Genomic DNA, 21,242 nt, shown 5'->3' on the forward strand with positions numbered 1-21,242 from the left:
AACAAAAAGAAAGTATTATAAAAATGGAGCGGGTAGGACAAGTTGACAAAAACAGAGAATGGGGAGGAAAAAAATCTTTAAAGACTCTCTCCACTTAGTAAGTTGTCTGCAAAAAAATTGTTGTGAAATATCTTGGAAATCTAAAAATCTGTATTCATCAATGCAAGCATTGTATTTATTTGTAAGTTGCATTTATATGCCACCCTTTTCTGTAGATCTCGAGTTAGTGTTAGTTACATCAGTAATGCTGTCCAGCCATCTCATCTTTTGCTGTCCCCTTCTTCTTTTGCCTTCCGTCTTTCCCAGCATCAGGATCTTCTCCAGGGAATGCTCCCTTCTCATTTGGTGGCCTAAGTATTTGAGTTTCAGTTTCAGCATCTGACCTTCCAGGGAACAGTCTGGGTTGATTTCCCTTAGGACTGACTGATTTGATCTTCTTGCAGTCCAAGGGACTCTCAAGATTCTTCTCCAGCACCACATCTCAAAAACATCTATTCTGCTGTGCTCAACAAAATTGTTGGAACTCTCTGTCTGGGGCAGTGATGCTCTTTATTCTTGGTGTTTGGGGGGAAGGGGCAACAGTGGGAGGGCTTCTAGTGTCCTGGTCCCACTGATGGACCTCCTGATGGCACCTGGTTTTTTTGGCCACTGTGTGACACAGTGTTGGACTGGATGGGCCATTGGTCTGAGCCAACATGGCTTCTCTTATGTTCTTATATAAGGACTCTAGCAGATCAGCCAGTGACCAGATCCTGACCTGCTTAGTTTCAGAAAGGTAGGGTTGCCAGGTCTCCCCAAGCCACCAATGGAGGTAGGGGGTAGAGTTGCTAGATCAAGGTTAGGGGTGGCGTCTGGAGAGGACGGGGACCACAGTGGAGTACAATACTGTCATTTTCTTTAGTGGAACTGTTCTCTGTAGACTAGAGATGAGCTGTAATCCCAGGGGATTCCCAGGACCCACTTGGAGGCTGGCATCTCTGGTTGGGGGCATTACATTCTTTCATGAGACCATTTACTGGAGGCTGTAAAAGGACCCTATCCTGAAATCCCTATCATGAGAATGGCTCCAGAACGTGTTGCTGAAATAGGATAGATCAAATGCTTCCAATAGAGAGTGCAGGTTTCCATGGAAAACATGGAAATGTAGGCAAATTGTTAAATAGTGGATTCAATGCATGAGGAGACTGGTAGCGGTGAATCAAAGCTCTTTTATTGTGATTACAGCATAGTAATGGCTGACTAAGACTGGAGTACTAGGCCAATGGGGCCAACTATATACACACCACAGTTCCCGCGCTAGAACGTCATTGGGTTATTTGAACCAGCAGGGGGCTGGTGATTGGTCTGGGGAAGCAGAGATTTGGATCCTGCTTCCTGTTGTTCCCTGTCCCCAAGCTCAGTGCTTCAGGCTCCAATGAGCCAGGCAGGAACTACCCACACACATGAAACATAAAGTCCACCTACACAATAAAAATGTACAGTTTGAATAACATGGAGTCGGTACTGTAGACACATGGTTGCTTGTAGATTGATGTCATTCTCCAGGTATTTGTCACAACATAGGAAAAAAAACATGGCTCAGGTTAAACAACAGCAGCAGAACAACACCGTGTGTCAGTAATTACACAAAGCACTGCCACTGTATTACCAAAATTGTGTCTTTACTTCAACATTTATCTAAATGCAGCAAGCACTTTAAAGACGATACCATTCAATAAAGTCACGATAACTCACTCTTCCAGTTCAACAAACTCAGTCATAAAGTTCCAACAATTCAACATCCATCAAGTAGTGAGTGACTTCTATAGTGAATCCAATGGGGAATGAAGATGCTGGCTGATGTGGCAGCCCAAGGGTGTGGCAACATACTCCCTAGGTTCATTCTTAGCATGTTTCAAGAGAAGCCTCTTCTTCCAGGCCACCTGGCTTGAATCGGAACCACTGCTCAACTATTTCACACACATCAGTCTCCTCAGTTCTCCTGGCAGTAGACCATGGCTTTTGTAGACACTTGGTTGCTTGTAGACAGATACCAGTCTCCCAATACTGGCTGGAAATCTCCCGGAATTACTCCAGCAGGTAGAAGATATCAGTCCCCCTGGAGAAAATGGCTACTTTGGAAGGTCGACTCTATGGCATTATACCCCACTGAGGTCTCTCCCCTCCCCAAATTTCAGCCTCCCCGGGCTCCACCCCCCAAATCTCCAGGAATTTAACAACCCATAGCTGCCAGCTCTACTTGCGGATCACACTTTTTAAATGTTTTTGATGCCTCCACGTGGTTTCAGGTTAAAACCAGTTGCAACATTATCACAGAACTTCATGATCTATTCTATCCTAGAAGTTTAAAATAATCCCCAGTATTGCAGTGTCACTGTTGTCATAGATGTGTGCATTTCTGGTGTGACAGAGCATTTGCTAGTACTCACAACAATAACACACTTTCCTACCCATGGTCTGGAGGACATGTTTTAAAAGTTATATTCAAGTCCACTAGCACTGTAGAGACTAACAAGATTTTTGGGGTATAAACTTTGGAGAGTCAAAATTCCCTTCATTAATATCTGATGAAGGCAGTGTTGGCCTTTGAAAGCTTATACCCCGAAAATCTTCCTGAATGCTAAGGTGCTATTGGATTCAAATCTGTTTACTGCAGACTAGAATGACTACCTCCATGCTTGAGAGGAGATGAATGGAGTGTAACAAAAGGATCTCGGCTAATTACTTTTAGCTTCTCACGAGGGCTACACCACTCTCCAATTTTGACATATTTATTTGCTTCTTTGCATCCCACCCCCCCAGTTATTCCTCTTTTGTCTTTGCATCTGTTAAAAACATCATTATGTCAAATGGTAACCATATCAGCTAAGCTTCCTATTCCTGAATCTGATAAATATCTTCACTGTTGCATGCCGATTTACTGCCCACCCTGTGCCTATATGTATGGACTGGTAATTTCCATTTCATTGTATCTGAAGAAGTGTGTATGCATGAGAAAGCTCATACCTTGAATGAAACTTTGTTGGTCTTAAAGGCAGGGCTTTTTTTGAGCAGGAACGCAGTTCCGGCTGGCTTGGTGTTGGGGGTGTGGCCTAATATGCAAATAAGTTCATGCTGGGCTTTTTCTACAAAAAAGCCCTGTGGGAAACAATGGTGATGTCAGGGTGTGTGGCCTAATATGCAAATAAGTTCATGCTGGGCTTTTCCTACAAATAAAACCCTGCTTAAAGGTGCCAAAGGTCTCAAACTTTCTTCTATGGCTGCCTTCTGACACTATGTTTTAAGAGTGTATATTATTAGTCTCTCAGATGACATGTGCTTAATCACACCTATTGCTTTTGCGAAAGGGAAGAAAAAGCAGCTTCTTTCTCTCAGGCAGGTTGCTTTCTCTCTCCTCAGAAGTCATAGAGTTATCAAACTAGAGATCCTAATTCAGGGCCACTGTCCCAGTACTGGTAAAGAAAATGTTATTCTGTTGCTTGTCAGAAATACCAATACTTTGGACTCCCGTGAGCTTTTGACCTCCGTGCACGTCTTTCTCATCCAACACTTTAGATACTGACTCTGCACAAATGAGATCTCGGTCTCCTAGAAAAAGCAATGCTGGCAGAGAGCAAAATCCACAAGAGGATCATTCATGGCTACTGTTATTAAAACAAGGTGTGGGCACATACAGAATCACAGGAAGTCATCTGGAAATCAGATTCCACCCCTTCCAAATGCGGGGAGGACCTGATTTAGCCATGGTCCAACTTCTGCAGACCAGGTGGTGGAGGAGAGAGCTGGCCACAGGCTGGGGGTAGGGCGTAGAGCAGTAGGAAAACTGAGTCTCCCCTTCCTCCTAGGGACCAATCGCTAGGTCTCAGGGTCCCCGAGGGTGGGCTGTGAAGGGGGAAAGGGCTGGCTGCGCTGGCCTCCTGCCCCAACCGTTGTCCAGCCATGGTGAGGTTCACCCACCTGCCCCACCCTAGAGTTTGAGCTTCATGACATTACCAGTCTGAAGGTATGTAGCGATTTAGGGTAATTTGTTTTAATGGTAGTCTGCGGTTCGATATTGCTAGCCAAATGATATAGTTTGCTGTTTTTCTCTGCTTTATTCCTTGTCACAACTTTTGGTGGTAACAGCATAGGGGCCGATCCATTTATGAAAATTGGCCTGCGTGCCATTTCCTGGATATGGGGACCCCCTTATGAGGTCTTGAGGTACGGGCTTAGGGAACAAGTTTGCACCAGGACTGCCAGCAATTGCCCTTGTGAGCAGATGGCAGGAGAGACCACTGAGGAGCACTCGTCTGTGTGGGCTCTGGCAACCTGCCATCCCGCCATTCTCCACCCAAGCAGGTTGGCTGGGTGTGACGTGTACATCAACTGGTGTGAGCCAGCTGATGTTCCAGATTCCAGGGGGCCTCATGCTGTGCCACTGCTTCTTACAGCTGTAACCAATAAAGCTGTGGCCATATAATTCCACAAAATTCTCCAAATTTGGTGTGAGTCTGATTTATTATACTGGGATCTGTTACATGTTGGCAGGACTACACTCGCCGCACTTAAAAGCTGTGGCTACAGTTCCCATTTTTGGAATACAGTTAAATCTCAAGGATTTCTACAGGCCAATTTTCTCACCTGCTTCCCCATCCCCCTTTGACTGACTCTCAACTGGTTTCAAAATTCCATCCTTTCTGGAGCATTTGGCCCTTGTTACCCACCTAGGGGCCAAGTCAGTTTACTGTTAGATACAGTGACACACCTCCATCGGCAGACACAGGCAAATCTCACAGCCATCTGTCTTAAAGGTGAACAATTACCAGCTGTTACCTTGGAGTGGTTTTCAAAAGACCTTTTTAGCCAGCCTTTCTTGTAAAAAGGACTCTCAAGGAGGCTTAAGGTGATCTGAAAAATGTATTCGATAAACAATTGAAACTGACCCATAAAACAGATTAACGAAAGATGTCCTGAACAGATTAAAACAAGATGCCTTGGTCCTGCTGTACACCTCGCTGGTCAGGCTGCACCTGGAGCATTGTGTGCAGTTTCAGAGGCCTCACTTCAAAAAGGATGTGGACAAAATGGAGTGGATGCAGAAGAGGGTGAGGAGGAGGGTCAGGGGCCTGAAGATTAAACTCTATGCGGAAAGGCTGAGGGGCTTGGAAATGTTCAGTCTGAAGGAGGTGGAGACAGGGCTGTAGACACAATTTTAAAAGTCGGGGGGCTTTTTAAAAACTCAGGGGGCACCCTTTCCCATCCACTTGTCACTTGTCACTTCTCAGAAGCTTTCTGGGGTAGGGGCAAAAGCTGGAGGCTCTGAAAATGTCCAAGTCAAAGCAGCTAACCCTAAAACTTTGGAGTGAAGAAGGGTCTGCACCTTGTGAGCAAATGGGGGGCGGGGTTTCCTTCCACCAGCCTCTCCCCCACTTTGCAGCCAGCAGCTGCATCCACCCCTCCCCCCTCTCCCCAGGCCATTCCACATGGCTTCTGCTGCACCTCCCACTCTTGTGTCCCCCTCCACTCCACCTGTTGCAGTGCACTGTGCCCTGCTCAGCTCTTCTGGCTCTGGCTGCTGTTGATGATGTTTTGCCAGCACAGCCATGGGAAAAAGGAAATGAAAAAAGCAGACTGTACCCCGGAGCCCCCCTGGAAGTCAGGGGGCAGTGCCCGCACAGTTGCTTTCTTTAAGTATTTGAAAAGCTATCACTTACAGGGGGCAGGGAGCTGTTCTTGTTAGCAGCAAAAGATAGGACTTGCAATAAGGGGTTTAAATGATGTGTAGAGAGACAGGATTTTTTTTTTTTTACAGTAAGTGTAGTTCAGTAGTGAAGCCGTGAGCAGTCTTCATGGGCAGTCTTCAAGCAGTGGCTGGACAAACACTTGTCAGGGATGCTTTAGGCTGAGCCTGCACTGAGAGAGGAATTGGACTAGATAGTCCACATGTGGTTGGCCCAGGCTAGCCTGACCTCATCAGATCTCAGAAGCTAAGCAGGGCCAGCCCTGGTTAGCACTTGGACGGGAGACCACCAAGGAGGCTCAGGGTCACCACACACAGAGGCAGGCAATGACAAACCATCTCTGTTTGTCTCTTGACTTGAAAACTTCATGGGAGATCACCAGAAGTTTGGAATGACTTGACTGTGGTTCACACATAATAATAATAAATTTTATTTGTATCCCGCCCTCCCCGCCTAGGCAGGCTCAGGGCGGCTACACACACGTAGGTATGCTAAATGGGTCCACTTAAGGGGATTTTAGGGGGAGAGGCTTCTTTCAGTCTCTGCAACTTGCCTCTGAAACAGCTCTTTTCAATTAGCTAGGTAAATCCTACTGAATCCAAATAACACAGCAAGCCACCATGGTCTGGATTAGATATTTTAAACCATGTCCCTACCAGAGGTAGTTTTCTTTGCGAACAAAAGGTAGTCAAATGAGAAAAAGGGTATATTTTATAGAACAGATCACTGCAATTTTTTGTCATGCTCTCAGAGACTTTCATCCTGGAAGAATATATGTATTAAAAAATCCTCTGAACATTTCACACTAAACAATTTAGCTTCTTTTCAATTTTCTGAGATTTTTTTTCTGTTATTGAATTTAATATTAGGCTGGGGGGAAGGTAAGAGGTTCTCATCTGTTTATATTCTACTTTATATTACAAATTTAATCAGCAGCTCATGGGCATATGTGCTCTTCTGGGCATGCAACACAATAGGGCACCAAACCCTAGAGCATATGAAAATTTCATTATGTTTCTTATTCTGCGCAATCCTACAGAGTAGATATTTTGAGGAAGGTCTCACAAAGTCATCTTCTGCTTTCATGTCCATTCATCCCTCTTAGCAATATCCACTGAAGGAAATATGCTATTATTGACTGAGAGCTTGTTCTAACAATACATCCAATAGCTGAGAAGAGGGAGAAAAAACCCCAGAACACTGCTATATGGGAACTGTGAACACACAAGAGAATTTATAAAAAATGAGGGGGGGGGGTTCACAGAAAGAGAATGGCAAATGTATTTAGAAGAAGACAAGTTGGTTTTTTTACTCCACTTTTCTGAAGACGAAGAAGTGGTGGAGGAGGAGGAGATTGGGTTTATGCCTCACCCTTCACTACCTGAAGGAGTCTCAGAGCAGTTTACAATCTCCTTTCTCCTCCCCTCCCCACGACAGACATCCTGTCAGGTAGGTGGGGCTGAGAGAGCTCTGACAGAAACTGCTCTTGAGATGAACAGCTCTGAGAGAACTTGTGACTGACTCAAGATCACATCAGCAAGTGCATGAGGAAGAGTAGGGAATCAAACCTGGTTCTCCCTGATAAGAGTCCGCACACTTAACCACTACACCAAGCTACCCTAAGGAGTCTCAAAGTGGCTTACAATTGCCTTTCCTGCCTCTCCCCAGATCAGGCATCTTGGGAGGCACATGGGGCTGAGAGAGTTCTGAGAGAACCATGACTGGCCCAAGGTCACCCAGCAGGCTTCATGCGTAGGAGAGGTGGGGACTCAGACCTGGTTCTCCAGCATACAGCCTGCCAGCCTTAATCACACCTATTGCTTTTGCTTTTAGTTGGGCCAGTATACATTTTGCTCCGTTCCTCCATTTCATCCGGACAACAGCTCTGAGGTAAATCAGGCTAGCAAAGCATAACTGACCCAAGATCCCCCAATGAGATTTATGGCTAAGTAGAACAAGAATCAGGACCTCAGGACCTTAACCCCTGTAATTGTAGAGGTGTTGCGCTTTTAGGCTGTTTTAGCAAAGTTAAGCAGAAGTCCAGGGGCATATTAAAGGCAAGGGTAAGTTTTCATGAGGCAGAACTCATTTTATCAAGTGTATGACGTTTACATCCACTGAAAATACATTTATACTTAAAAGTATATTTACGAAAAAATTTATATACCCCATTAAAAGCTCAGTAAATATGATTGCCTTGCTTTGGATGCACATTTAATGGAGCTGACAAAATAAGCCCTGACTCACAAAAGCCTATGCTGTAATTAATTCTTTTAGTCCTTAAAGTGTCACTGAATGTCTGTTTACTTATTCAACCACTATAGTTATTCATTTAGGGATTTTTTATTCCATGCTTCTTCCAAGGTGCTCAGGGCAGGATACACAGTTCTCCTTTCCTCCATTTTATCCTCTCAATAAACCCAGGAAGGAAGGTTGAGAGCAAACAACTGGTCAAGGATGATCCAGGAAGCTTCATATCAATCATGATTCAAAACTAGACCTTCCAAATCCTAGTCTGACATTTTAACCACTATACTACTTTGGTTCATGTTAATTTGTGGCTCCGTGTTATACTAATCACATCATTTTTGTTATGAGCATACGCTCCCCCCCTTCAAATAGCTAATCAACTCCTAATAGACTCTGGAAGCTGTATTTAGGGTTGCCAACCTCCTGGTAGTAAACCAAAAATTTCTGAAGGTATATGTGATCCAAATTATTAGGCTGTAATGTCCATATTGTATATAAAAATCTTTAATAAATCAAATGTCTCATAAAAATGTCTCACACAAGTATGGTTCACAGTAGAACAAATATATCTTCAAATCCCCAAAAATTGCAGATTGCGACAGGATTGCTGTAAACCGGACTAAGCTTCTTTGCCGGCTATAGAATCATGGAGACCTTCTGGTATCTTGGAAACTAATAGAATTTAGCACCAGATTAATTTCTGAATTTCTCAGTAAATCTCAAACCTGAAGAAATGGATGTATGACACAGGAATTACATGTTAACAATCCTGTTGCAATCTACAACTTTGGGGATTTGAAGATATATTTGTTCTACTGTGAACCATACCTGTGTGAGACATTTCTATGAGACATTTGATTTATTAAAGACTTTGATATACAATATGGACATTACAGCCTAGCAATCTGGTGCAGTGGTAAAGCTGCAGTACTGCAGTCAGAGCCCTCTGCTCATGACCTGAGTTCAATCCCAGTGAAAGCTGGTTCAGGTAGCCAGTTCCAGGTTGACTCAGGTATATGTGATCCAAATTAAAAAAAAAAAGTCCCCTGTGCAAGCACTAGTCATTTTCGACTCTGGGGTGACGTTGCTTTCACAATGTTTTCACAGCAGACTTTTTACGGGGTGGTCTGCCATTGCCTTCCCCAGTCATCTACACTTTACCCCCAGCAAGCTGGGAACTCATTTTACTGACCTCGGAAGGATGGAAGGCTGAGTCAACCTCGAGCCGGCTACCTGAAAACCCAGCTTCCGCCGGGGATCAAACTCAGGTCGTGAGCAGAGCTTAGGACTGCAGTACTGCAGCTTTAACATTCTGTGCCACGGGGCTCTTATACCAGAAAGCAAACTGAATACCAAAAGGAGAGAAATGAATGCAGAATGAAAAAGAAAACCCAACAGACACGCATGGCGAAAGCAAGAGGAAACACCTGTGTGTAATAGGTCTGTATAGCATTATATTCCATTGAAGTCCCTCCCCTCCTCAAACCCTGCTGTCTTCAGGCCCCAAAATCTTCAGGTATTTCTCAACCTAGAGCTGGCAATCCTTGCTGATGCTGCTTTGGACATATATTGGAATGAACTGCCCCCCCCCCCCCTCTTCGGTTGCAAGATAGTTAAGGAGAGAAAAACAATGTAGGCAGCTACATTAGTTTACGGGGGTGGTGGTGTCCAAATCAGTACATTCACTCTGTGCCAGAGGCAGATTGAACACTTGTTTTTTATATTTCTCAAAGAAGCCCTTGCTTCTTCAGCCCAGTATGCTTTGGAATGCTCTTCTACGTGTGTGTTAACTACTGTCAAGTCACCTCTGATTTATGGCAACTCTATGAATGAGTGACTTCCAAAAACTTCCCATCTTTACCAGCCTTGCTCAAGTCTTGCAAAGTGAGAGCTGCAGTTTCCTTTATTAAGTCAATCCATCTCATGTTAAGTCGTCTTCTTTTCCTACTGCCCTCAATTTTTCCTAGCATTATCAGAATGCTTTTAGGTGTAAACTAAACTAGGTTCCTTAGGAAGTCCTATCTTAAAACTGTCGCATATGACATACTGTTTCGTAGTACCAGCATCTTTTTTCCCTTCTTTGTCCTATCATGTAGCATCTCATCTGCAGAAGCATTCTGTGAAGCTCAAAAGCTATCTCAGTATTCTGACACACTCAGTTGACCCTATTAGTATAGCCCTTCTGCTCTGGGGAGCCCAGTGGTTTGCCTGGGACTGTGGTCACTTGAGGCGGGAGAGGAAATTTTAAAAGTTGGTGACTAGGTCAAAACTCTTTTTTGAGGCTGCTGTGAGAAAACAAAAAAGGAGGGGGAGGTTGGATTTATACCCAGCCCTCGCTCAGAGTGGCTTACAATCTCCTTCCCTTCCTTTCCCTATAACAGGCACTCTGTGAGGTAGGTGGGGCTGAGAGAGCTCTGAGAGAACTGGGACTGACCCAAGGTCACCCAGCTGGCTGCATGTGAAGGAGTGAGGAATCAAACTCCATATTCTCCAGATTAGTGTCCACTGCTCATAACCACTACACCAGGGGTGGCCAACGGTAGCTCTCCAGATGTTTTTTGCCTACAACTCCCATCAGCCCCAGCCATTGGCCATGCTGGCTGGGGCTGATGGGAGTTGTAGGCAAAAACATCTGGAGAGCTACGTTGGCCACCCCTGCACTACACCAACTGCCCCTCAAGAGGCTTAAAGTAGGATTATCAGATGCCCTGTTTTTTGGTGTACATCCTCTTTTGGGATGTTTGCAAAAAGATGATGAAAACATCCTCTTTTGGGGTTGGAAGGTTACTCCTAGTTAGTGTCAATTATCACAGTTTAAATAGTAGGAGTATCTAAAATTAGATTTGCCATAGCAATCACTTATTTGAAGTAGTCAGCTGGGGAATATGACCTCTTTTTTGCTTTTCAAAATATGGTAACCCTGCTTAAGATACCATCTTTCTCTTTTGAATAAAATAAAGCTGCTAGCAACTTTATTGTTCAGGCAACATCAACATAGAGAAAAATGCCATTAGTTTGTTACAGCCAAAACATTAGTTATTAAAAATCTTTGCATTCCAAGGAGGCTACAACAGATAAAAGCTTCAATTTAATCTTAAAATTTCCAGATAATAATAGTGCTTCAAACAAAATGACTCAATCAAAGTGACAGTTTGGAGCACCTTTTGGCTGAGACTAGTTGGACAGCAATGCTGATTCTGTGAATCAGGCAGATCATGAGAAGGAGTACAGGAAGGGTTGCATCAGTGCTTAGTTCTTGTGGCCCTTTCTTATGTGCCTGGGGAAATGCTGACTGACACTTTGGAGTCCAGGCTGGCATGGCAAGGGATCCTGGAGGGTTTTGCATCTTCTGGGCATGGAGAAGCGTCATTGGGGATGTATGCGTATGGCAGAGGGATTTGTGAAGTTCCTGCAATGTGCCGGGGGTTGGACTAGATGAACCTTGAGATCCCTTCTATGAGACACCATTTGGCTACAAACCCATTTAGCTTTGACTTATATAAGTAAGGTTGCCAGTCTCTGGTTTGGGAAATTCTTGGAGGGGAAACCTGAGGGGGCGTGGGGAGGGAAGGAACCTCAACGAGCTATATAGAGTCCAGCCTTCAAAGCAACTGATCTTAGTACTCTGGAGTTCAGGTGAAATCCCAGATTTCTAGGTCCCACCTGGAGGCTTAGCAAACAATTGTGTACACCAAGAACAAATTACTAAGAACTACTGAATCATCACAAACTCATTCACAATTAATGTTCAGATATCTCCCAATAATTGTATAAACCAATTTCTCAAATTCATTCAGAATATGTAAAGCACAGTTCATAATCACAGCCTTAGTTTAGCGGCACCCTTTGGCTCCAGTCCCAAGAACTCTTTTGTGAGACTAAGCCCCATTGAACAGCACAGGACTTATTTCTAAATAAACCTTATGGGTTGCCAACTTTGGGTTGGAAAATTCCAGATTTGAGAGTTGAACGGGGAGGGGGGGGGGGAAAGGTTTGAGGAGGGGAGAGACCTCAGAAGGATATAATGCCACAGACTGTACTATCCAAAGCATCCATTTTATCCAGCAGAAATGAGCTTGGAGACAGGGATGCTAACCTCCAGGAGGGACCTGGGGATCCCCTGGAATTACATACAGCACATTGTCGGACTACAGAGATCGGTTCCCCTGGAAAAAAGGGGATTCTTTGGAGGATGGACTCTGCTAAGGTCTCTGTCTTCCCCAGCCTTCATCCCCAAATCTCCAGGAGTTTCCCAACCTGGATCTGGCAACCAATGCTCCCTCTAAGCTGCAGAGTCTTGTGAGCAAAAATTCTACTTTGTGAGCTTCTGGCATTAAAGCTGTGAGCTACTGCATAAATTACTGTGCTCCGGGGTCATCCTTCCTGAGCTAATACAAAAATGAGTTGAGTTGGAGGCTAAAAATCTGTGAGCTAGCTCACACTAACTCAGCTTAGAGGGAACACTGCTGGCAACCCTATCTGGAGATCACTTGGAATAACAGGCTTATCTCCAGGGGAGACAAGAGAGTGGCAACCCAAGACTGCTGCCACTCCCCCGCCCTTTACGAGCAGCGAGTTTTAAAGCTGCTGTGGCCGGGAAAGGTGCGAGTGGGTGGGACTGCGCTATCTCCTTCTCTCCCCCCCCCACCCCGTTGGCCCCCGGGGCTGCCAGTCACACGCTGGAGGCGCTCGTGCCAGAGCCGTTGGCGAGGAACGGACGCTTTGTGACGCCACAGAGCCCGCGTGCCGGCCACGCGTTCGTCGCCTCGGGCTCTCCGCCCCGCCCCGCCCCTCCCCTCGTCCACTTTCCGCGCTTTCCCTCTCCCTTGGCGTCTCTCTCTGAGGCGCGGGGCTGAGGTCGGGCCGAGAGGCGGCGCAGGGGGCGGGAACCCCTATCCCCGGCGGGCCCGGGGGAGGCTATGTCGCGCTGGGAGCTGCAGAGACCCGCGCAGTGAGGAGCAGGCGCGAAAGGCCATGAAGATCAGCCGCCATGGAAGCCAGATATCCTTCCTCCCGCCGCCGTGGGAAATGGGGAGTTGGGAGGGACCCCGTCGCTGCCATTCTTGACCTGCAGGTCACCGTCTGCAGTAACAGCAGTCTGCAATCGTTGCTCCCTGCGTGCTCGCTCTTCTGTGAGAGTCAGCCACACTGAACAGCGCAGGGCTTATTTCTGTAGGCTGGCAATGTGCTGCAATTCCAGGGGATCCCCAGGTCCCACCTGGAGGTTGGCGTCTCTACTTTTCCTGTACACCCACAGCCTGTCGGAATAGGAGTAGGCTAGGGTAGGGGTGTCAAACATGCGGTCCAGAACTTGGAGAGCTCCTATCAGGCCCCTGAGCAACTGGCTGTCAGCTGCTTCCTTCTCCCTCACTCTTGCTTCCTTCTGCATCACAGCTTGTTTTGTCGCACAGGAGCTACAGAGCAGAACCTCTATTTTTTTTTCATTGGTTGAGGCTTCTTGGGGAGGAAGGGGAGAGGGAGAGCTTCCTTTGCCAGGCTCTCAATCGAACAGCAGAACTACTGAGTCTACTCTCTTCCTTCTATTGGCTGAAGCTCCTTCCCCTTCTGCCCCCCCCCCCGCCCCGGGAAGGTAGGAAAGAGCCAGAGCTTCCTTTGCCTAGTTCCCTGGATCCCATAGGAGAGATACAAAAAAAGCACCTTTAAGATCAATGAGTGCTAATGTGTTTGTTTCCTTTATAAAGTTTCTATCTCTGATACATACTCTTAAATAGGAACACACATGGCCTGGTCCAGCATGGCCCGGCCCAACAAGATCTCATTTATGTCAGATCAGGCCCTCAACAAATGAGTTTGACACCCCTGGGCTAGAATAAAGGTCCAGGTGAAGCTGCCTTCTGGTGAATCAAACCACTATGGATCCCCTTATAACCACTAGAGTTGCCAGACCCAAGTTGGAAAATTTGTGGAGATTTGGGGGTGGAGCTCAGGAAGGCGAGGGACCTCAGTGTGTTCCAGTGCCATGCAATCCACCTTCGAAAGCATCCGTTTTCTGCAGGGGAAGTGACTTCTCTGTAGTCTAGAGATGAGCTGTAATTCTGGGGGATCTCCAGGTCCCTCCTGGAGGCTGGCATCCCTGAGGCATATATTATCTTGCAGTCTCACTAATATGCACATGAATACTGCTTGATATTGAATCACACCCATTGGTCCATCAAAGTCAGTATTGTCTACCCAGACAGACAGCGTTTCTCCAGGGTCTCACCGAGTTTTTTCATGTCACTTACCTGATCCTGTTATCTGGAGATTCCAGGGATTGATGCCAAGCAGATGCTGTGCCACAGAGCCACAGTCCCTACCTTAATCCTCTATTAGCTGCACAGTCCCTTCCTGGCAGTGCCAATGGAGTGGAGTTTACCCCACTAGTATGATGTGGAAAAGGATATATATGTATTTTCCCCTTTTATATGTGTATCTAGGGGGTGCCAATTTCCAGATGGGGCCGGAGGACACTGAAAATTATAGCTGATTATAAGGTTGCCAATTCCCAGATGGTGGCTAGAGATTGGGATTACATCTGATCTCCAGGCAACAGAACAGTTCACCTGACTGCTTTGGAAGGTGGATTATACCTCACTGAAGTCCATCCCCTGCCAAACCCTGCTCTCCTCAGGCAGGCCAGATCATGTATTTACTTATTATTTATTCATTTAAAATCTTTATTCTGTTTCTCCTGATGAAAATGGCAGTTTGGAAGGTGGATTGCATAGTATTATACCCTATCGAAGTCCCTCCCCTCCCTAAGCCCCACTCTTCCAGGCTCCACCCTCAGATGTTAGGTATTTCTGAACCTGAAGTTGGCACATCTGTGCAGATAGGCCTTAGATAGGTGCACATGTGAAAACCCTTTTTGGGTATCACACTTTCAGTACTTTTCCTTCACATAGTGTACTAGGTCCAATTCTCTGTACATGGACAGTTATGTTGTGCACGTAGGGCAAAGTGCATTTTCCAACTTTGGCCCATGCAGCTGGGAACATTTTCTTCATGGTTTCTGATAACATTTATTGAAGCTGGCAAATAAGCATGTTGCCCTATTCACACTTAATGGTAATCACACAAGCTGGTGTCTTGATGTGTGAGGCCGGACTGCCAAAATCATGGAGTGAAAAGGGCTACAGAGGCAACAGTGTTTGGAGACTGTTACTCCTGCAGACAGTGACACAGGAACATATACAATCTGTAAAAGAGAGGGGAAACCACCCTTCATGCTTTAAGGATGGAGTGAAAAAAGAGAATTATGTATTCTCTCTCCTCCTTTTAATATGTTTGCCACCGTCCAGGTAGGGCCTCAAGATTGCCTGGAATTGCAACTGATCTTCAGATGACAGAAATCAGTTCCCCTGGAGAAAATGGCCTCAATGAGGGTGGACTCAATGGCAAAATACCCTGCTGGGGTCCCTCTCCTCCCCAAACTCCATCCTCCCCAGGTTTCACTCATCAAACCTCCAGATATTTTCAAACCTGGAGTTGGCAACCCGAAAAAGCCATCCCTTCCCTCAAATGCTCAAGGATGGATACCTGCATTTCTCCCATCCAAGAAACATTGTACACCTAATTAGATTGGGAAACTTAAGGGGTTTTTTTCTATTACAAGTGAGACAATTACCACCAACCCCCACCCCCAGTCGTTAACAATATTGTTTTAAAGTATGGGGAGAGAACGTATTCTCATGTAGTTAGCACAGAGCTCTTGCAAATCATTTCTGTAACAAAACGTTATTAATTTAAATCTTGCCATCAACTTAACACTGTGTAAAAGATTCAGGTGTTAGTCTGAAGCAAAGTTTAATTCTGGGTATAAGCTGTGTATAAGAAGTGCATGCATGCAAAAGCATATACCCATCATTAAACTGTGTTGGTTTTAAAGGTGCCACTATAGATCTTTAATTGTGAATGTTTGTTGCAGAACTGAGCCCCCTAAACATTCCCCTTAATGTGGGAATATTTTCCCCTGCTTCTTTCATTCATCGTTCTGTTCTTTGGTAACTTTTCCCACCTCTTGGTCTTCCACTTCTTGGTCATGCCCTCACGGTGGAAATTTTGATTAAAAGCATGTTGGGACAAGGGTCTATTTTTATTCCATTGATTGTCTCAGTGCTATATATACTGATGCTATATAAGTAAGAATTATCATTGATGAAACACAGTTTGTTTTTTTAAAAAAAACCCTGCAAAATGTTTAATGTGTTGCCAGTTTCCTTAACTAGCTTTCTCCTTTACATGGTTTTTAAGTGTCATCCATGACAAGTTTAGGAAAGGAAGGATTAATTTTGATAGTACCTTGGAATTGCTTACCAAATTTGACATCCCTTTTGATTATGTTCACGTAAAGTACATTTTTAAGGTGAGAAAACTGATGTTATGGAATAGTTTTAGAAATAAGAGGAATCCGTTGGTTTTAGCTGAAAAGTGTGTTTTAAGGGGTAGTTCGCTGTATGCCAAATAAACAGAGGAAACGATAGCCAGATTAAATGATCAACTCAGTTGTCCTCTTCTCCCACATCAGTTTGGCATGGTTCAGAGTGGTGGACTCTGATCTGGAGAACTGGATTTGATTCCCCACTCCTCCACTTGCAGCTGCTGGGTGACCATGGGTCAGTCCCAGTTCTCTCAGAGCTGTTCTCTCAATAGTTCTCTTAGAACTCTCTCAGCCCCACCTACATCCCAGGGTATCTGTTGTGGGGAGAGGAAGAGAAGGCAATTGCAAGCAGCAGCAGCTTCTTCTTTTTCTTCTTCTTCTGCTGCTTCTTCTTGTCATATGCCATGTTTCATGGGGACATTTGTTATCAATTCCACCAAGGATGGAAAACCCTCTGTCGGGGCCCTGGTGCCACTAATGTCTTCAGTACAGGCCCTTGGTCATAGCGTTCACTGCCTGTAGGAGTGGTACAGTGTGACCTGGATAGCCCAGAATTGCCCTATTTTGGCAGATCTTGGAAGCTAAGTAGGATCAGCCCTGGTTAGCACTTGGATAGGAGGCCACTCTAAGGAAGTCCAGGGACCTTTACACAGAGGCATGTAATGGCAAACCACCTCTCAACATCCCTTGCCTTGAAAACATTACAGGGTCACTGTGGGTGATTACAGACTGGCACTTGGGCCAACTCAGAGATGCCTCAGAAACTGACTAGAAAAATCCTTCCGAACACCCCCGTCCCCATCCCACACTCACCCAGTTCTCTGGTGTCCTGAGAGCAGCTCAGAAAGCTACCACTTTGAAAGTGGTAGCAAATTTTGGAGCCGTACGCCAGTCACCTCCTCTGTGTTTGGAAGCGGAAGGGCGCAAGCAAGGCACCTTGGTGGTCTAAAATTTCCAAGCCACCCCAAGCCACATTTGGGTTTTTTTGTAAAAAACTACCCAGAGCACATGAGTGCTTGATTCGTTGGGGGAGAAAAAGAGCAGGCTGGCCTCTGAGGTGCCCCCCCCCCCGTCTGATTGCACCAAGCTGCCTCACAGACGGGATGGGGCCGCCTCTCCGGGGAATGTTTGGAGAGTTCCAGATGGCTCTTTTTGAGCCAGCCTGATTTGGGATGCCTCCCATCCCCCCTGAAATGCCCGTCTGTTATCACCCTGTAAGTCAGCTGCAGCTTGACAACATTTTTACCACCATCAACATAATGACCCATAGCTTTGGGCATATTCCTATATCATTTTGTTTAGTTTGATGTTAATGATTGATGTTAACACTTTCAGTACCAAGCCTGGGGCTTTTTCTCAGGAACATACTCTTCTGCTGCATTCCTACAGTCTTGACAACACTTACAACAAGGAACAATCTTTTGGGTTTTGTGTCATTTTTATATATAGAATACTCTGTTGGAGGTTTCATCTTTTTTCTTTTTTGCATTTCAGATAATAAACTCTTTGTGGCAGGCAGGCCACTGTTATTATGTTATGTAGTTCCTTTTTCATTTTGTTCCGGTCTCCCACTGACTTCAACAATGCATGATTTAGCTGCATTGTTTAACTCTCACAATAATCAGGTTTTATTTGAGCTGTTCATTTCAATAAAACACAAAGATTTTTTTTTTTACATAGTCTGCCTACCTATTGGTTGTCACTCAGAATTAGATGGTTAACATAAACTGAATATGAAAGGAAACACTTATGATAATAACGTCAAATGCACTACTATATATATTTACCCTTTTTATAAAACGAAAACAAAATCAAAAGCATATTAAACATTTCCTCTTCAATGGCAGAAATCTTTCACTGTCCCATGCTGTGAAAAAATTCTTTCTCACAAGACAAAAATCAAGTGAACCCATTTTTCTTACCTCTTGAAAACTGTAAACTTTTGCTTTTTGTGTGGTATCTCAACCGTGTACATTTGGTAAAGTTAGTATGTGATTCATTTTTTGAATATAAAAATGGAGAATAATTATTTGTGGGAAAAACCTTTGTACACAATGAAGTTTCAAGTTGCAACTAAAAGTAGGCATAACGAAAACCCATTTTACTGTACCAGTCATACCTTTGTCATTTTCAGTTGCATAAACTTTGGGCATGATCCAGCCAAAACAGAGCATTGTTATGTTGTGAACAGGGAGAGATTTCAGCAAGTGCTTAACCCCCCCCCCCCAATTGAAATCTATGGGATTCAAAGCATTTGATTTTTTTACAAGTCAGTATATTTGAAATACTTCCTGTTGCATTTCTTTAGTAAGAGTCAGAGCTTGCCGTGTTCTGCCTTTTTTCCTTGTTCCTGTTTCTTCCTTATCTACTCCTTTAGTTCAAAAGTTGAAGTTTGTGTGTATTTGTTTTTTCCTCTTATAGCTCATTCATATTTTACACAAATGCTACTAGGTGAGCACTGCTAATATTCAAGATGAGAACTGAGGGCACAATCTAGTCAGAGCTAAGCATTTTGAAGTTTCATTGATTTCAGCAGGAGCATTGAGCACATGTTGAAATCTCTCCTGCTGAAATCAGTGGGCATTAAAAATGTCAGTTCGTAATACATCACGCCTAATATCTTTTATATGCAATGCAAAATATGAATATTAATGAATTATGGTTTCCCTGTAGTCATGATTATGTAATTTTCATCAGATTTTTAAAATATGTGGCAGATGTGGGCTAGAACTGTGGGTAAGAGTACAGGTTACCAACCTCCAGGTGGCACCTGGAAATCTCCTGCTATTACAGTTAATCTACAGGCTACAGAGATCAGTTCCCCTGGAGAAAATGGCTACACTGGAGGGGAGACTGTATGGCATTTTATTCAGCTGAGGTCCCTCCACTCCCAAAACCCCACTGTCCTCAAGCTGCATCTCTAAAATCTCCAGGTTTTTCCCAACTCAGATCTGGCAACCCTAGTTAGAGCAAAATCTAGCATTGGGTTGGCCATACTTGCTTAACAAGAGCCACATAGAATAAACATCAGATGTTTGAGAGCCACAAGACATGAACGTCAGATGTTTGATAGCAGGAAGGAAGGAACATAGTTGTAGGGAGGGGAGAGGTTGAAGTGGAAAGAAAGCAACTTTAACTTTAAATGCATTCTCCAAGCTGCCATCTGGCTTGGCTTGGAGAAGTGATTTAAAGAGAGAAACGCCTTCTGCAAGCCAGCTGATGGGGTGGTGGGGGCTTCGAGAGCCATACAATATGCGTGAAAGAGCCACATGTGGCTCTTGAGCCTCAGTTTGGCCACCCCTGATCTAGCACCATGTTGAAATCCTAGAAACAGCTCAACTGACAAAATAACAACACATACTTCTAATGTGGGAGATTCTTGTGCTTGAAATGCAAGCTTTTGGTGTGCAACACATAAATTTTTCATCTTGATCTATCTCCATGGAGGAAATCATTCCATGTAAGCTCCTGCGATAGAATGGAGAAAATTTCCCATTGTCTCTCCATAGGAATTTCTCTATTGTCCCTTAGATGCTACAAAAGTTTCTCTTGTCTGGCCCAGAACTCTCAGCCCAGAGAGCAGCTGCGAGTTGGCATTGTGCCCTCACAACTCACTATGTCTTTGCTCTGGGAATGCAGTGAAAAGTTAGGGACCCAAAGCAGCTAACATCCTCCTCCTCTCCTCCGTTTTATCCTCACAAAAACCTTGTGAAGTAAGGTTAAACTGAGAATGTGATTGGTCCAAGGTCACCTAGTAAGCTTCCATGGCAGAATGGGGATTTTAACATGGTCCAGAACACTGACTTTAGTGGAAGTAGTCTGAAATAAATGGCTTAAAACAATGTGGTCATTTGTGTATTTTAATTAGGAACCTTAAGAAAAATACCTGGATTAATTATCCAGATTGACTTCTACGGTCCATCAGAACAAAGTCCAGTGGCACCTTTTGGAAGCTTATACCTTGAAAAAACTTCGTTGGTCTTAAAAACTTCGTTCTGCTGCTTCAGACCAACATAGCTACCCACCCAAATCTACTATCAATTAGTTAAGGAAAACAATGTGGTCATTTGCAGTTTTACAATCTGTAGAACTAATACCATGTGTATACAAATACATATGAATATTTTCTGCAGCTAACTGAAAAATGTAATTCTGCACAATGGTGCATTAGCTGAATCCACAATCTTGTAACAAGCACATTATATTCAATGTGCACGAAAGCGCTTTCAAACATAAAACAGCTAATAGGGCTTCAAACTTTGTCTAAGGAGAAAGATCAAGGTTCATATCTCCATATGGTTTGAAACTTATTGAGTGACCTTGAGCCAGTCGTTCTTTCTCGGCTACCTTGTACAGTTGTTGTGAGGGTAAATGGAGGTGAGGAACATCACGTCCACACATAGCTATGTTAATCATATGTGTCCAAAGAAGAAGATGATCCAGGTTTCATAAAGATAATCTGCCTGGTTACCTGGAGGTGATTCTTTACAAGCTACTTATAGATCTGCTATACTGTTGCCTAAGGCTGTAATAAATGACTCATTCCACCTTGCAACTGGTTGTGCTTCAGAAAAGTATTTTAATGGGACTAGATAGAAATGTCTCTTCCAAGATTCTGTTTCTCTGATTGTCTCCCAAGTGGCCCATTTGGGTACAGCATGGCTCTTACGTATTTCAAAAAGTTAAACATATGGATTTCTTTCTTTAGCCTGTTAGGGTTTTAGAGACTGTCTGTATTTAGACATCCAGTTTATTCACAGTGAAATGAACATATTGATAAAGACTATCAATATAACGAAAAGAGAAACAATTTCACAGTATCAGCTGCTTTTGTGAGAGCTGCATATAAATGCTTCTTTTTGTATTAATGGTTGCTGTTTATGTGAAGT

The 21,242-nt window shown here is 44.3% G+C and overlaps 1 protein-coding gene across 1 annotated transcript in view; it reads left to right on the forward strand.

Annotated features, from left to right (window-relative positions):
- The window catches only part of LOC132575758 (1-phosphatidylinositol 4,5-bisphosphate phosphodiesterase zeta-1-like), a 181,763-nt gene that overhangs the window by 71,551 nt on the left and 88,970 nt on the right, over window positions 1–21,242 (forward strand). Inside the window, exons 4-6 of the mRNA XM_060244448.1 lie at window positions 4,937–5,087; window positions 7,557–7,613; window positions 16,198–16,338. Coding sequence (XP_060100431.1) covers window positions 4,937–5,087; window positions 7,557–7,613; window positions 16,198–16,338 — 349 coding nt within the window. The remainder of the gene's footprint in view (window positions 1–4,936; window positions 5,088–7,556; window positions 7,614–16,197; window positions 16,339–21,242) is intronic.

The sequence above is a fragment of the Heteronotia binoei genome, chromosome 8 (genome assembly GCF_032191835.1).
Source record: "Heteronotia binoei isolate CCM8104 ecotype False Entrance Well chromosome 8, APGP_CSIRO_Hbin_v1, whole genome shotgun sequence".
Classification (NCBI taxonomy): Eukaryota; Metazoa; Chordata; class Lepidosauria; order Squamata; family Gekkonidae; genus Heteronotia; species Heteronotia binoei.